General features: G+C 49.1%; 1 protein-coding gene across 1 annotated transcript in view; it reads left to right on the forward strand.

Annotated features, from left to right (window-relative positions):
* LAMB3 (laminin subunit beta 3) overlaps window positions 1–16,837 on the forward strand; it is a 191,276-nt gene that overhangs the window by 148,259 nt on the left and 26,180 nt on the right. The window contains exons 3-5 of the mRNA XM_055583108.1: window positions 1,028–1,092; window positions 2,157–2,311; window positions 16,407–16,521. Coding sequence (XP_055439083.1) covers window positions 1,065–1,092; window positions 2,157–2,311; window positions 16,407–16,521 — 298 coding nt within the window. The 5' untranslated portion in view covers window positions 1,028–1,064. The remainder of the gene's footprint in view (window positions 1–1,027; window positions 1,093–2,156; window positions 2,312–16,406; window positions 16,522–16,837) is intronic.

Here is a 16,837-nt window from a genome sequence, read left to right on the forward strand (position 1 = left end):
AGTTAGCTGTGTGAGCTCAGGCCACCTGTCTCTTCCCTGGGCCCCTGACTGCTCTGATAGGGGATTGGAGGGAAAGAGTTTGAAGCCTCAGGATGTTTGATTTAAAGATGTCAGGGGTCCCCAGTCCCCACTTGCCCCGTCTTGCCAAATCCCCCATTCCTCCATCCAGGCCAAAAGAATGTGTGGCTGTTGTTGGAGCAGAGTGGGCATCTGATCTGAGGCAGAGGTGGGCGCCCCATGAGCAGGGCGGGGCTTGCCTCAGCAGGGCAGCACCCTGCCTCTAGGACCCTTCGAGTATCACCCCCCACCCCAGCCTCCTTCAGAATCCCTGCTCTGTGGCCTCCCAAACTCCAGCCCTCCTGTACAGCCCCAGTGCATCAATGGAGACATTTTGAGTTGCTCCCAGTTCAGATGAATTCCTCACTCGCTTTTTAAACACTTCCAGGCCTCCCTCTCTTTCCCCATTGTATTCCACAACCTGCTCAGCCTAGAGATGCGGGCACCACAGTCTCACCCTCAGGGTGGCCATGGCTGATACTGGAGACCATGCCAACAGCAGGAGAGGGCTCCCCTCCAGGCCACCAACCTCTTTGAGCCCACTTGCCATTGGGCCTGTAGGTGGGCCAGGGCCTGAGAAAGGCCAATCTTCTTTCCTAGGGTGACATTGAGGCCACAGACTTCTCCTGCAAAGGGCCTAGTCCTTTCTGGCTCCCCAACTTGCTCTATTGACCATGGGGGGCAGGGCAGAGTTGATCCCTCCCATCTGTTTCAGAGGGGGGAGCTGGAGTCCAGGAGGATGTAGTGACATTCTTCCAGGACAGCCTGGAAGTCACGTTCCAGCTGGGACAGGGGGCCAGGTCTCTAGCGTCTTCCAGGTTTTGGATACAGATGCACCTGCTGTTCAGAAGTGTCCTAGGCCAAGGCCCTGAGTAAAGGCTTCTGAGAAAACTCGAGCCAGAAACAGCAAAGGGCTAGTGCAACCTAGGGGTCTGTGTGGCTTCACACAGGCTGCTTTGCTCTGCCCCAGGTGAGGTCCTAAGTGGAGGTCGCCTTGTCAACTGAAGATGAGGCCGCTCCTTCTCCTGTATTTTGGTGAGTATCCCTTCCCGTCCTTCCAGGGCCTGTCACACAGCAGAGAGGGGACCAGCCATGGGTGGGAGGACAGTCTACCAAAGCGTGAACATCACCCATCACCCGGGGTCCTGGGGTTTGGAACACTTATCTACTGGGATGCCCATGAGGTTTCTCTGTCCTGGGGGCCTCTGAAGAAGATGAGACTCTTGAAAGGCTCCCAAATGTCGTCTTCCTCCTACCTGAGGGTGGTTCGTGGCAGCCCCAGTGCTCTGGTGCTGAATTTATTTTCCATCTTCTCACTCTCTAACTGGTCCCAGAGCCATCATGGCTTGAGTTCTCGATGTTCAGGGAGCTGCAGCTGTGAAGTGAAAGTTGCTCAGTTGTGTCTGACTCTTTGTATCTCCATGAACTATACAGTCCATGGAATTCTCCAGGCCAGAATACTGGAGTGGATAGCCTTTCCCTTCTCCAGGGGATCTTCCCAACCCAGAGACTCGAACCCAGGTCTCCCGCATCGCAGGCAGATTCTTTACCAGCTGAGCCACCAGGGAAGCCCAGGAATACTGGAGTGGGTAGCCTATCCCTTCTCCAGGGGATCTTTCAGACCCAGGAATAGAACTGGGGTCTCCTGCGTTGCAGGCGGATTCTTTACCAGCTGGTTATTTGCAAAGTGAGGCGGAGCGAGTTTTAGAGATAAAGGAGCAGACAGAATGAAAGTCGCTCCCTGTGTCCCCGAGACGGCCAGCAGCCAGCGCTGCTCCATTAACAGGTGAGGAGAGCTGTGGCCAAGCGTGTGTCTGTAGCTCAATTCTAAAAGCCACATATGGATGCCACATTGCAGGATCAACTTCTACTTTTTTAAAGCTGAGAGTTACAGACTATAAAATCAGCTTTTTTTAAAAACCAAACAGCACCAGGATTGCAGCTGTTCCCACCACCAGTGGGTCAGAGCATGAAGGCAAGGAAGGGGGTCTAGTCTTGCCGATGGATGCCTGCTTCCTTGGGGGGCACTGGGGTGGCCGGCTAGACTGTCATCTCTTTAGGCTGTGCCCCAGCAGCCCCTGAGCCCCTTGTGATTTCAGGCTTGCCCAGCCTCCTGTGTGCCCAGCAAGCATGCTCCCGCGGGGCCTGCTATCCACCCGTCGGGGACCTGCTCATAGGGAGGACCCAGTTTCTCCGAGCTTCATCCACCTGTGGCCTGACCAAGCCTGAGACCTACTGTGCCCAGTATGGCGAGGTAGGTTCTTCCTCCACGGCCTCCAGGGGCTGGAAGAAGGCGAGCTGGGGGTATGCGAGGAGCCCGCCATCTGTTCACTGAACACTTAGAGTGGACTTGGTGTGGGCCCAGCCCCATGTACTGTGGGGAATGTAAGCAAAGCATAAGGCAGGATCTCTGCTTCTCAGGAATTTCCACCTTCGATGGGCAAGAGAAAAACGTACTCAAAATGACTTATAACTGAACAGCTCCTTTTCCTCTTTTGCTTAATAAAGCTGGAGTTTTTCCCAGCCCTTGGGCCTGGGCAGGATAGTCGCTCAAATCTGGGGCATAAGCAGTAGATCGAGACCGGTCCTTTAGGTGTGTGGAGGGTGAGGTGCCGTCTTTGACGGACGGAGTCAGGGCTGGTGCTCACAGATGCTGGGATGTGTGCACGGCTTGTCTTCTTGCCAGAGCAGGAACGGAGCTGCGCCCCAGCCACTCTCTGCTGCCTTCTCTTCTGCCCATGTTGGGCTAAGGGTGGGGCTGCAGCTACCAGAAGACTGCGTGATTGTAGGCTGGAGGCTGTCCTTCTGGGTTTTCTAATTGTCATGTGTGAAGAGCCAACCTGTTTACCTCCAGTCTCTGCACGTTTGGTCTGCATGTTTCACCACCCTGGGTGAAGCGGGAGGCTTTATTTATTTATTTATTTTGCAGAATTTCCTTTTAATTAAAATTTTGTGTGTGTGTGTGGGATGGATTGGGAGATTGAGATTGAGATAGATACACGACTGTGTGTAAAGCCGGTAACTGATGAGAACTGACTGTGCAGCACAGGGAGCTCTACTCAGTGTTCTGTGATGACCTAAATGGGAAGGAAATCCAAAAAAGAGGGGATATATGTGCGTGTTAATATCGCTGATTCACTTAGCTGTATAGCAGAAACGAACACAACACTGTCAAGAAAGTATCCTCCAGTGAAAATTAATAAACATTTTTTTGGAAGGATAGTTGCTTAATAATGTTGTGTTAGTTTCGGGTTAGAGCAAAGTGATTCAGTTATCGTCTTTTTTTTTAGTTTCTTTTCCATTATAGGCTATTTTAAGACATTGAGCATAGTTTCCTGTGGTATACAGTAAGTCCCTGTTGGTTATCTGTTTTATACCCAGCAGTGTGTATCTGTTAATCCCAAGCTCCTAAATTATCCTTCCCCCTGGGAAAATATTCAAATTGCCATTAAAGGACTCAGATCAGTGAGGTAAAGGCAAAGTGATTTGGGGTTAGCAAGAAGGTTCAGCGGTTCAGCTGATAAGGAACCCAGCTGAGCAAATCCAGGCATTGGAACGCTTTGCTTATTTAAGCAACTGATTTGTTTTTCAAAGAGCCACTGTGATTTTTCTGCTTTGCTTCTGGACCTTTCTGGTAGGAACTTTGATTTTCTCTTCTCTTCAGTAAGTCTGAGGTCTTTCCTTGCTCCTTGTGTTGCTCAAGGTGGAAATTACCCAGTGTTTTCTTGTTTCCCAGCTGCCTGTCTCATTTGGCCTTTTTTTTTTTTTCTCCCTCAATACACAGATTTGGACAAAGGAAAGAGTGAGGGAGTCATTTTCCCTTGAGTCTCTGCATCTTTGGCATTAAAAAGACAGAGCAAGAAAGGGAGTGAGTGGCTGATGGCTGCAAAGCCAGCTTGGGGTGTCAGTGGTTCCCTCTCTCTCGGCGCTCCTTGTCCTCAGGGCCATGCCGTGGCGTCTGACCCCACCTCTGGCCTCACTGCTGTCTTGTCTTAGCCTCCTGTGTCCTCTTGGCCGCTTGTGATCATAGATGGCACTGGGTCCTGGCTTTGGAGGTGTTGCGCGGAGGTGGCTGTGGTTTCTGCACCTCACCCACTTGGATGTCAGAAAGCCCATCTTGGGAAAGACAGCCAGCAGCAGGCGAGTCCTCCCTGTGGGCCTAGATTACTCCACCGGCCTCAGGGAACCTGGCAGTGGGGAGCTCTCCAGACAACAGAATGACTCCAGCTGCTCCCTTCCCACTCACCCTCCAATTTTGTACCACTGAGCCATGTCTAAAATATTCAGGGTGTCCTCTGCTGGGTCCTCTCTTTGGGCAGAGCCACCTTCAGGGATGGGAATCAGGCAGAGACCTGAGGCTGCTGAGAGAGGCTCAGTACCAGGCCTGCCTGGACAGACGCCCTCCCTCTAGGCCACACTCCATCCTGTCCTGCCCTCTGCCTCTCTCAAATGCCCCAGGGAGTCAACTGCCTCCCCGCTCTTAAGCAGCAGTTTGAGAACACGTGGGAGCTTGCAGAAGAGAAGGCTAGACTTTTGCAACCCGTTGGATGGGTAAACCTCAGCTATTTTGCTGCTGTGAAAGTTGAGATGCATTGGTTCTTTCGTCCCCTTGTCTATCAGGGGGAATAAATCCATGTAACCTCTCGGAAGAGGAGAGGATAGGGCATCTTGAGTGCAGTGTGTAGCCCAAAGTCTGCCACTAACTCATGGTGTGATCTTGGGCAAAAGATCACCCCCTCTAAATCTCGCTTTCCTCTTCCGTGAATGAGTGTTAGACCAACGGTCTTTTGTGTCGCTCTTTGCTCTGGTTGTCTTTGGGAATGAGCTGACCGTGGGGAACCAGCTTCTCTCCCCTACCTGCCTCCTCTCTGCCTTGTCTGATTTCTCTTTCCTTCTTTCTCCCCGGCCTCCCCTCCCAGAGGCCATTGGTTGCCTGCAGTGAAGACATACGTGAAGGCACGGATACTCCTCTGTCCGAGTGGACCCTGAACCCTCCCCGGGCACACGGGTGGCTGTGTGATGAAAATTAGGAATCCAGATACAACTCTGATGAGTTCTAATTTCAGTTTTTAAGTTTATTTTTATTACTAAACGATATTATAGTAAAGCTATAGTTTATTGAGCACATATTATATGTCTCAGGCATTAGACTGAGTCTGTTTTATATAAATTATCTCAATTAATTTTCACAGTGTTCCATGAGGTGGCTCTTATTATCCCCATCCCCATGGGAAGGTCTGGGTGTGTGCTCGGATCCCCCAGACTACTGATGGAAATGCATAGGAACTGAGTTTTCTGAGTGGCTAGAGATGGCACTGCAGTGGCCAGGCCCAGCTGGAGAGGAGGGCGGCATGGTACAAAGCTGCCTTGCTAAGGCCTGCCCCTCAGCCCCAACCTCCCCATCCCTCTCTGCCAGCCCCTCCTGCCACATATACACCTTAGTTAAGTCAGAACCCCTGGTTAGCGCCTCTGTTCTAGTTTCTTGCAGGGGTGACATGGTGGGCCCTGAGCCCAGCAAAAATCACCCAGCCCCTGCTGCCTGCCTGCCTTCTGGGGTGACATAAACGCAAATGCAGTAGGGATTTATGACTCTTGGACATTGTAGCATTGCTCACTGCCCCCTGGCAACTCTGGGGAAACTCAGGGGCAGTGGGGACGCCTTCCAGTTCCAAAACAGCCTCTCCCAGCTCCTGACGTCAGAGCATGGCTGCTTTCTCCTGGGCCAGTCTTAGCCTGTCGGCCCATCGCCTCTTCTGCTTACTTTTGTCTCACTGGCTTCATCCTATTGGCCTTTGTGTCCATACTGCAGCCTTGACAATGGACTTAGGACTCGGCCAGCTTTGCCTTGTCCCCCAACCCCCTGCCCAGCTTTGCTCTTCCGGGTCTCCCTGCCTTGACTACCCATTAACTGTCCGGACTTGAACCCAGGCTGGTCTTTACCGAAACTGGCTCTCTCTCTTCCAGCTCCTAGGTAACCTCTGGGTAAATTCACTGTACCCTTTCCCCCTAAAGCCCAAGGCATGGATGAAAATGTCTGCGATGTCTCCATACCCTCCTTTCCTTCTGTGCTTTCCCCAAGCCGTAGATCCTCATTTGAAAAGTAGGAGGGATGATAGCGCCCACTTCAGTGAGTTGCTGTGTTCACGCATGCTGAGCTCCTTCTGCCGTGTCCAAATCTTCGTGACCCCATGGACTGTAGCCCGCCAGGCTCCTCTATCCACGGCATTCTTCAGGCAAGAATACTGGCATGGGTTGCCATGCCCTCCTCCAGGGTTGTGTGGACCACATAAAAAAAGGAGCCAAGGGACCGTGGGCCTGGTGTCTGGAAGGGGCTACATGTCCCAGCCCTTTGCCCACTGGCCTCCCGGGACCTGTGTCTGCATGCAGAGGCCGCCCCACCTGTCAAGAATTCTCCTGAGCACTTCTTGGATCAGGACGTGCAGTTGCATAATTATTGAAGTCAACCTGCCCTTGGGCTGGCTCACTGACCACCGAGCATCTGATTTTCAGTCTGGCTGCCGGATAACCCAGAGGCAGTCATGGTTAGTGAAGTCTCCGGACGGGGGGTGAAGACTTTCTAGGTCTGGTCCTGTCTCTGACACTTAGAAGAGGAACATGACCTTGAGAAGGTCATGGCTTCTGTCTAGACTGCCATTTCCCCATTCATGAAATGAGGGAGCTGGTCAGCCTTTGTTGGTTCAGCTCTCACACGTCTGCCAGGCTTCTGGCTGGGCTGCATGTGACCCCGAGGGTCAGCCATGATCTCTGCCAGGTGGGCCCTGGCAGGGGCTGAGCCATGACCTTCAGTCCTCTCTGGGCTGATGCACGCTGCTTGGGGACCAGTGGGGTTTTGCCTGGAAGCTCTCCAGCCCTGATTTCTGCTCCTGACAAAGTCTCCTCCAATGCTGTGTCTGTTCTCTTAGATGCTTTATTTATCCCCCACTCCCTCCCTTTCTGGGGGAAAACTTAATTATCCAGCTGCCTTAATAACAGTCTTACACAGTGCATTCCTCAGGTTAATTAGCTGTGTAAACCAAACAGCTGTCATTTTTATCTCTTGGAAACAAGCTGAGGACCAGTAGCCAGTTGACATCCCTTCCTCTTAACACACACACACACACACACACCCCACATAAGCACACTCACACCCACAGGCACACACCCAACAACCACTGCCTTTCTGTGTTTGACAGACATCTGTTTTCTTGACCTCTGGCATGGCTAACGTGTATACACAGAATGTGAGAATGTGAGAATGTGTTCATATCCATCCTGAGGTCCTTGTCCTCTGCTCATAGAGGACTTTGAGCCTGTCTCTGACCAAAATATCTGCCCTCCTGTTTCCCAGGAGATCTTAGCAGATCTGAAACTTTCAAATCTCCTGCCATTGTGAATCTTCATTAGGATGAAACATCGTTGAGTTCTTTGTTTAAAATACAGATGCCCTTGGGAAAGGCGTCATATTAATCTATCATCATTTATATTTCAACAAGGGTTTGCTTATCAGAAAATTAGCTGTGGCTTTTGCAAAGGATCCCAAGAGAATGAGACCAAGAATGAGTAATTTTAGAAGAGATAGCAGAAAATGAAAACGATCACTGCGGGAAAGAGTCGCTATCAGAGGGAAGCGAAACTTGGGATGTGGTACGTGAAATTTGGGGGTCCTGGTTGCTTTGGACTAGGGAGTGTGTCTTGTGGGGTTAAAAGGAGGGAAGAGAATAAAAAGGTGAGATGGAAACCTGAACACAAACTTGGGTAGCCTCACAACTTTGTTGGCCTGGCTTCTCACACCGTTGCTTCTTGAATCAGGTCCCTAGAAGCTCTCTGGCCTTGCTCCTTTGCCCTCAGCGGTGAAAGGAATCACTGTCAATGGTAGAACTTTCAGAGGTCCAGGAATGCAAACCAACAATCTGCACTCAGGTCTAGGAGGACACCTCTGTTTCTGGAGAAGTCTGGGCGGGGGGTGAGGCTGCCCTTACTAGGGGAGAAGAGAAGGAGCATCCTGAAAACCACCTCTAGTTCCTGCAATGACCCATGGTTGTCCCGTGACTGCTGTGTCCCTCAAAGCCCTACAGGATGAGAAGGTTTGGAGACAGAGCGCCCGGGAGCGGAATTCCTGCTGCTTCTCTTCCTAGTCCTGTGGATTTGGACACATTTCTTAGCTTCTCTAGGACTTGCCTTCCTAATCTGTCAAATGAAGATACCCACTTTTGATCCAATATGCCTACCTCAGAGATTTTGGAAGGATAAAATGAGATAATGTATGTATCATGCTCAGGTCAGAGTCTCAGTTCAGTTTAGTTGCTCAGTCGTGTCTGACTCTTTGCAACCCCATGGACTGCAGCACACCAGGCCTCCCTGTCCATCACCAACTCCCAGAGCTTACTCAAATTCATATCCATCGAGTCAGCGATGCCATCCAACCATCTATCCTCTGTCATCCCTTTCTCCTCCTGCTATCAATCTTTCCCAGCATCAGGGTCTTTCCCAATGAGTCAGCTCTTTGCATCAGGTGGCCAAAGGATTGAAGTTTCAGCTTCAACATCAGTCCTTCCAATGAATATTCAGGACTGATTTCCTTTAGGATGGACTGGTTGGATCTCCTTGCAGTCCAAGGGACTTTCAAGACTCTTCTCCAATACCACAGTTCAAAAACATCAATTCTTCGTCACACAGCTTTCTTTATGGTCCAACTCTCACATCCATACATGAACACTGAAAAAACCGTAGACTTGACTAGATGGACCTTTGTTGGCAAAGTAATGTCTCTGCTTTTTAATATGCTATCTAGGTTGGTCATAGCTTTTCTTCCAAGGAGCAAGCATCTTTTAATTTCATGGTTGCAATCACCATCTGCAGTGATTTTGGAGCCCCCCAAAATAAAGTCAGCCACTGTTTCCATTGTTTCCCCACCTATTTGCCATGAAGTGATGGGACCAGATGCCACGATCTTAGTTTTTTTCTGAATATTGAGTTTTAATCCAACTTTTTCACTTTCCTCTTTCACTTTCATCAAGAGGCTCTTTAGTTCTTCTTCACTTTCTGCCATAAGGGTGGTGTCATCTGTGTATCTCAGGTTATTGATATTTCTTTCGGCAGTCTTGATTCCAGCTTGTGCTTCATCCAGCCTGGTATTTCACATGATGTACTCTGCATATAAGTTAAATAAGCAGGGTGATAATATACAGCCTTTACATACTCCTTTCTCAATTTAGAACCAGTTTGTTGTTCCATGTCCAGTTTTAACTGTTGCTTCTTGAACAGCATACAGATTTCTCAAGAGGCAGGTCAGGTGTTCTGTTTTCCCATCTCTTGAAGAATTTTCCACAGTTTGTTGTGATCCACACAGTCAAAGGCTTTGGCGTAGTCAATGAAACAGAAGTAGATGTTTTTCTGGAACTCTCTTGCTTTTTTGATGATCCAATGGATGTTGGTAACTTGATCTCTGGTTCCTCTGCCTTTTCCAAATCCATCTTGAACATCTGGAAGTTCATGGTTCACGTATTGCTGAAGCCTGGCTTGGAGAATTTTGAGCATTACTTTGCTAGTGTGTGAGATAAGTGCAGTTCTGTGGTAGTTTGAACATTCTTTGGCATTGCCTTACTTTGGGCTTGCAATGAAAACTGACCTTTTCCAGTCCTGTGGCCACTGCTGAGTTTTCCAAATTTGCTGTCATATTGAGTGCAGCACTTTCACAGCATCATCTTTTAGGATTTGAAATAGCTCAACTGGAATCCCATCACCTCCACTAGCTTTGTTCATAGTGATGCTTTCTAAGGCCCACTTGACTTCACATTCCAGGATGTCTGGCTCTAGGTGAGTGATCACACCGTCATGGTTATCTGGGTCATGAATATCTTTTTTGTACAGTTCTTCTGTGTATTCTTGCCGCCTTTTCTTAATATCTTCTGCTTCTGTTAGGTCCATACCATTTCTGTCCTTTATTGTGCCCATCTTTGCATGAAATATTCCCTTGGTATCACTAATTTTATTGAAGAGATCTCTAGCCTTTCCCATTCTATTGTTTTCCTCTATTTCTTTGCATTGATCACCAGGAAGGCTTTCTTATCTCTCCTTGCTATTCTTTGGAACTCTGCATTCAGATGCTTATATCTTTCCTTTTCTTCTTTGCCTTTACCTTTTCTTCTTTTCTCAGCTATTATACTCATGCAGTATAATTTTGCAGTGTTGTGGTATTCATCATTTTGGTCATCAGCTTCAGAACTGAGCTTTCTGAACTTGGTTTCGATGGAGATAAGAGCTGTACTGAGTTAAGGCTTTGGTCAGGATGTTAGTTCATGACAGTGCTTCATAGCACTGGGGCTCCACTCCCACCTGGCCCCAAAACAGGCCCTGAGTTTTCACCTTTGCTGGCAATATCCATTGACATATAAATGATGAGGCTTGTGGATCAGAGGAGCTTCCCAGGTGGCTCAGTGGCAAAGAATCTGCCTGCCAAGTAGGAGACTCAGGAGACGCCAGTTTGATCCCTGGGTCAGGAAGATCTCCTGGAGTAGGAAATAGTAGCCCACTTCAGCATTCTTACCTGGGAAATCCCATGGATAGAGGAACCTGCTGGGCTACGGTCCATGGGGTTGCAAAGAGTCGGACATGACTGAGTACGCACACACACACACACACACGGATCACAGTGGGAGTCTAGTGGAGACCTTGCTGACCGAGGCCTTCAGGGTCCATCTTTCCCTGCTCACTTTGCTGGGAAGAGTGCTTCTCCAGCAGCATGTTTGGCCAATGTCTTATTTTTCTCTTGCTTCTTTTGCATTCTTGTTTGGAGTGTCTTTAACCTCTGAGCAGATAAGCTGGAGTTGGGGAGAATTCTAATAACATGTTAGAGCAAGAAGGAGCTTCATTATCTCATCCCACCCCTGCACTTTACCAATGAGGAAGCTGAAGTGGAGGGAATGTCTTATAGGCAGCTGCATTTTTTTTTTTTTTTGATTCCGGCTGTCTTTCTTTTGGCCCTGGCTGACAGCCATGACCCTGACTCCAGCTCCTTAGCTGGACATAGGCCGTCTCTGACTTGCTCGGGGGGAGGGAGCTGACCATGGCTAAGCAGAGCCTGTTTTCCCATTTCCCTCCAGAATTTGCTCCCTTTTCTGCTAAGACACAGAGCTTTGATTTGCCTTGCCTTCCTTGTTCCACCCTCTCCACTGTGATTGAGGCTCCCGCTGTCTCATTTGCCCTCCCATAGTTCTCTGGTTTGTCTTCCAGCCAGACTGCTGAGCTTCTAGAAAGCTCCAGGATAAGGGAAGAGGCCCAGCCTTTCCAGACGGAGAATGAGCAGGAGCCAAGCTGGCTGGAGGCCTGACAGACTGAATGGATAATAACGCTGCATCTCTGAGGTAGTCCGGCCAGGGCAGTGCTGGCCAAATGACCCTGGAGAGGGAGGCAGCTGCGGCTGGGAGCTTCCATCTCCGGGAGAGACAGAGGCATGTAGCACACATGAGGGGAAGGGCCTTGTGTTGAGAATCTCTCTCTCTCTCTTTCACACATACACACACACACACTCACACTCACATACACATTCTTACACACATACTGCATGTAGACATACAGGAATAAAATAGAAAGGGAAACTGAGGCCCAGAAAGAGAAGGAATTGGCAGCTTGTCTTCATGCGGGCTTGTGCCATAAGCCGCCCTATTTCAGGTCTCCTTCCCTCTAGTTGGTTGACAAGCAGAGCTGCTTAAAATACCTGTCCCAAGCCTGGAGGCTTAGGCTGTGTCTGAGGATTGAGATAAATCCCTCCTTTAGCTACGTTACTGTGATGAAGGCACGTAGGTGTTCAGCTCATGAGCCCATCTGATCCGTCATCACTGTCTGTACATGTGGAGGCAGGTGGCGGAGGCCTGGGGTGCCCCAGACTGACTGTGAAGACAGGGAGGACACAGGGTGGCAAGCCCATGCTGAGTATCCTGGGCCTTTTGAGTTTGTTTAAAACAAGGCCTGGATATAAAAGTTAATATATATTCAAGGCATTGAAAGTTATTAAAAAATAACTAAGAAAAAAAAGTTACCTGTAATCCCATTTCCCAGAGGTAATTAGGTTAAGCCGTATGCAGTTGCCATTTTTGTGGGTCAAGATAGCTCAATATTAGCCATTTTGTTGGGTTCAACCTAATATATTGGTGCACTGCCTTCTACCTACTGATTCCTTAAAAAATATGTATTTGTGATCATGATATATATACAAGCTTATGCCCAACTTTTTTCATAAAACATTATAATTTTTTTTCATAAAACATTGTAAGCATTTCCCCCATGCAATTAAAATCTTTCTGTCAACAGTCTTTTCAAAAGTTACGTAATATTCCATCATTTAATATCAAGGGCATTTCCCAAGTCCCAGATTGGGCTGTTCTAGCTTTCGTGTCCCACGGCCCAAGGAAAAAAAGAGCCTTGTCTCTGGCACTCTCTTGGCCAGAGAACAGGCTGGAATCCGTTCCCAGCAAGCCCAGAGGAGCTCGGATGACAGGTCACCGGAAGGCAGCTGGCCCCTGTCTCTCCACGGGACACGTGCTGAGCGCAGACAGAGGATGGGCGGTGGAGAAGTTTGCCTCTGGGAGGCCGGGCAAAGTGGGGAGGAGGGCGTGCCTGCTGCCAGGGACCAGAATAGGATCCTAGAGGAGACTCAGATGCCAGCAAGAGGTGGCTTTTGCCCAGAAAGGATTATTTTAAGTGCTCAGGTATTTGTGTTAGCCGCTGACATACGTGCAGTCTCCGTGCTAACTGAGCGAGGTTAGCCTGACAAACTAGCTTTCTTCCCAGAGCATTTTCGCTGCTGTGGTCAGCTGCAGGGTCGGACCGAGCCCTGTGGGTCAGACAGAGATGGTCACCCTTGACCGTGCTTCCTTGCTGCAATGTCAGTGCTCCCAAATGTTTCCTAGTGGAGAATAGAGGATGGCAGAGAGGGAGGGATGGAGGGGAGGAGAGAGAAAGAAGAGGAGGGGAGGAGCAGAGAAGGGCGTGCGGAGGGATCCTGTCTGGCGCTGGTGCCGGCACTGGCCATCAGTTAACGGGAAAGTCACAGAGCCTCTTGGAGCCTCAGTCTTCTCACACCTGCAATGGGAATAATATTACACGTAGGGTGGTCGTCAGGCTTAAATAGGTTATTGCACTGAAACTCTTGATACAGTACCTAGCACGTGGTCGGCACTCCAGTCATTTCATGTTGATTTTGGTCATGTCCTCACTCTCTCACCCCTCTCTTTAAACTCAGGAAGGGAGGGTCAAGCAATAATATAAATGAAAGTGCGAGCCTTTCCTGAGCATTTCCTGCTGCTGCTGCTGCTGCTAAGTCACTTCAGTCGTGTCTGACTCTGTGCGACCCCATAGATGGCAGCCCACCAGGCTCCCCCGTCCCTGGGATCCTCCAGGCAAGAACACTGGAGTGGGTTGCCATCGCCTTCTCCGTGAGCATTTACTATTCATTCCAAAAGTATTTACAGAGGGCCTACTAAGTGCTGAGCACTTTGCTGAGCAGCTGGAATACAGCATAAAGGAAAGTAAGTTCTGCCCTTGTGGAGTCCACATTCTAACAGGGGGAGGCAGATGGCAAATAAACACTGGGAGCAAACGCACAGACACTAAATGAACAGCGTGTCAAGTAGAGATCTTACTGTGAAGAGGAATGTAGCCCGGCAAAGGGTGGACAGTGGCTGCTGTTTTATATAAGGCATGCGGCCAGCCATTAAGTGAGCACTAAACATCTCCCCACAGTATTTCAAGTATTTCATAATCATTTAAAATTCTTTTTCATTACAGTTTATCATAGGATATTGACTATAGTTTCCTGTGCTATACAGCAGGACCTTGTTGTTTATCTGTTTTCTATGTAATAGTTTGTATCTGCTAGTCCCAAACTCCTAATTTAACCCTCCTACCCCCTCCCCCCACCTTTCCCCTTTGGTAACCATAAGTCTACTCCCTATGTCTTTGAGTCCGTTTCCATTTTGTAAATAGGTTCATTTATATCATACCAAAATTATAGTTTAATAAAGCACTTTGGGAAGTGATGAGGACAGCTCCAAGCTCCAGGAAGGGGACAATCCTCTTGTTTTGCAGATTGGTGGTGGGAGCTGGAAAATGGGGTGGGAAGCAGAGGCTCACAGAGCCAGGACTCCTGGCTCCCCTCCAGGCTTCATCCACTGTTCCAGGCTTTGCTCAGTGGCGCTGGGGGAAGAGCAATGTTGGGTGAGGAGTTTCTGTAACTCAAGGCACGGACTTGGCACGTTAACTCTTCTCTTCGGGACTGAGCTGTCAGCTTCACAGGTTCAGCGTGTCTGCTGAACATGTGGATCATGTTCAGATGATCCACGTGTTCAGAATCCCAGAATCCCAGAACACCCATTCTGATGGATCATCCTCCCCAGCTTAGGGCCTTCCCTGGATGGGACCAAGGTTCAGGGGCTGCAAAGCCTCAGAGACGGCTGCCTGAGCTTTCTCCTGGTTCTGCTGGGTGGAGGCTTAGGGGAAACAGAGGCAAGGGGTGTGGGGAGGTACAATCGCCTCTGCCCAGAAGGACTTGCAATTCAGAGAGGTTCTCGTCCAAGCCTTGCTCTAACATGCGTGTTAATCTGGAGCCCTCTGAAAAGTGTTCTTTCTGCTGGACACAAGGTTTGGGACTGTGGGTACTCAGAGAAAACAGGTTGTATGTGTGTTGGGTGAAGAACCTAGGCAAGGTCATGATGTCTCAGTGGTGTGTGTGTGTGTGTGTATGAGCCAGGGCAAACACATGCAAACATGTGCAAATGTATGCCCATTCACACATTATGGACAAACTAAAAGAACAAGGGCCAATCCTCTGGCTGTGTTCTTTTCCTTGATGACCTCTGCTCTGCTCTGGAGCCCATGGGCTTCAGTTCAGTCTCTTGTCTCACTCCAGGGTATGGGCAGACCAAGGAAGGTTATGTTTTGGGGGGACATCCCTGGTGAGGCTGTTTCCTCCTTGGCTGCCCACTTTAACCCAGATCTTCATGGGGAAGAGACCCTGCGTTCAGCCCCAAGGCTGCAGACTTCCTCCTCCTTCCTGACCTTGGGACACCTGCCTACAAAGCTCCATCTGGTTGGACATCCTGGGCTTCTCTCCTGTGGGTCAGTTCAGTTCAGTTCAGTCACTCAGTCATGTCTGACTCTTTGCGACCCCATGGACTGCAATGCCCCAAGCCTCCCTGTCCATCACCAACTCCCAGAGTTTACTCAAACTCATGTCCATTGAGTCAGTGATGACATCCAACCATCTATCCTCTGTTGTCCCCTTCTCCTCCTGCCTTCAATCTTTTCCAGAATTAGGGTCTTTTCCAGTGAGTCAGTTCTTCACATCAGGTGGCCAAATTATTGGAGTTTCAGCTTCAGCATCAGTCCTTCCAATGAATATTCAGGACTGATTTCCTTTAGGATTGACTGATTGGATCTTCTTGGAGTCCAGGGGACTCTCAAGAGTCTCCTCCAACACCACAGTTCAAAAGCATCAGTTCTTCGGTGCTCAGCTTTCTTTATAGTCCAACTCTCACATCCATACATGACTCCTGTGGGTAGGGGATGCCAAACTGGGAAAGATCCTAAAGTCACAGATGTCAAGTGCTGGAAGGCCTTTAAGATCATCTAAATGGTACTAGAATGTTGGCTTCCTGATGGCTGGGTCTTTATTTTGTTCACTATTACAACTCCAGAGCCCAGAGCAGGGTCTAGGATGTAGTATGGCCTTAATGAATATTGTCAAATGATTGAATGACTCTACTTCAATATCCACTCAATTGACAGAGGAGAGCTAGGACTGGAACCCCAAATTCCCTTGTCCTTTTTGCTGTCCCCTTTCCTAATCCTAAGAAACTCCACTTTCCCCAGGCTGCCAGGATTCAGTGAGATGAGCGATAAAACTCTCTAGCCTACACCTAGGACATGGTGGTGGTGGTAGTTTGGTCACTGAGTCATGTCTGAGCCCGTGGACTGTAGCCTGCTGGGCTTCTAAATCAACGTGAGCTTCTCCTTCTTTCTTCTTTTCGCCCTTAGCACTCTTTTCACATTTCTCTCTGAGGCAAGGTCATATACAAAAATTAAGTTTTTACAGCCTCATACCTCTCTCCCAACCACAGCACCTATTTACTATTTACCTAGCTATGTGTTGGGGGCTGACATAGAGGACTTAAATGGAAAGATGACCAGTTAGTCTTGTTTTGAGAAGTTGGTCGTTCTAAATGTATTAATGAAATCTATGAATCCCTTAGGGGAGCATTTCCATGGAGAGAATGTTCTGGGCTCTCAGTATACACAGAGAGAATTCCCAGTATACAAAGGCCCCACCTGTGAGTCTCTGATGTCTTCCGCAGTGGCAGATGAAATGCTGCAAGTGTGACTCCAGGATGGCTCACAATTACAACGGTCACCGAGTGGAGAACGTGGTTTCATCCTCGGGCCCCATGCGCTGGTGGCAGTCACAGAACGGTAAGCGCCTGCCACCACCTCCAGGAGCCCATGCATGAGGCTCCTGTAGGATGTGCAGGGTTCCCTGGGGCCCTTTGGGTTTTCCCATGTCTTTCTTATGGTGGTGGGACATGGGTGGCTGGTGAGCAGAACCTTCTGTCTTTGTATTTGAGGCCTTTCGGATGTGGTAGGTAGAAGAATTTATTGGAGGTTAATGAAAAGGTGAGAAGAGAGAGAAATGCCTTCATTTCATCCTACTTGGTCACAGTGGGCTTGCTGAAGGAACTGGGCTTTGGGAACAGATCTGTGTTGGGCTGAGGAGTTGAAAGTCTAAAGG

Source organism: Bubalus kerabau, chromosome 5 (assembly GCF_029407905.1).
Source record: "Bubalus kerabau isolate K-KA32 ecotype Philippines breed swamp buffalo chromosome 5, PCC_UOA_SB_1v2, whole genome shotgun sequence".
NCBI classification, from domain to species: domain Eukaryota; kingdom Metazoa; phylum Chordata; class Mammalia; order Artiodactyla; family Bovidae; genus Bubalus; species Bubalus kerabau.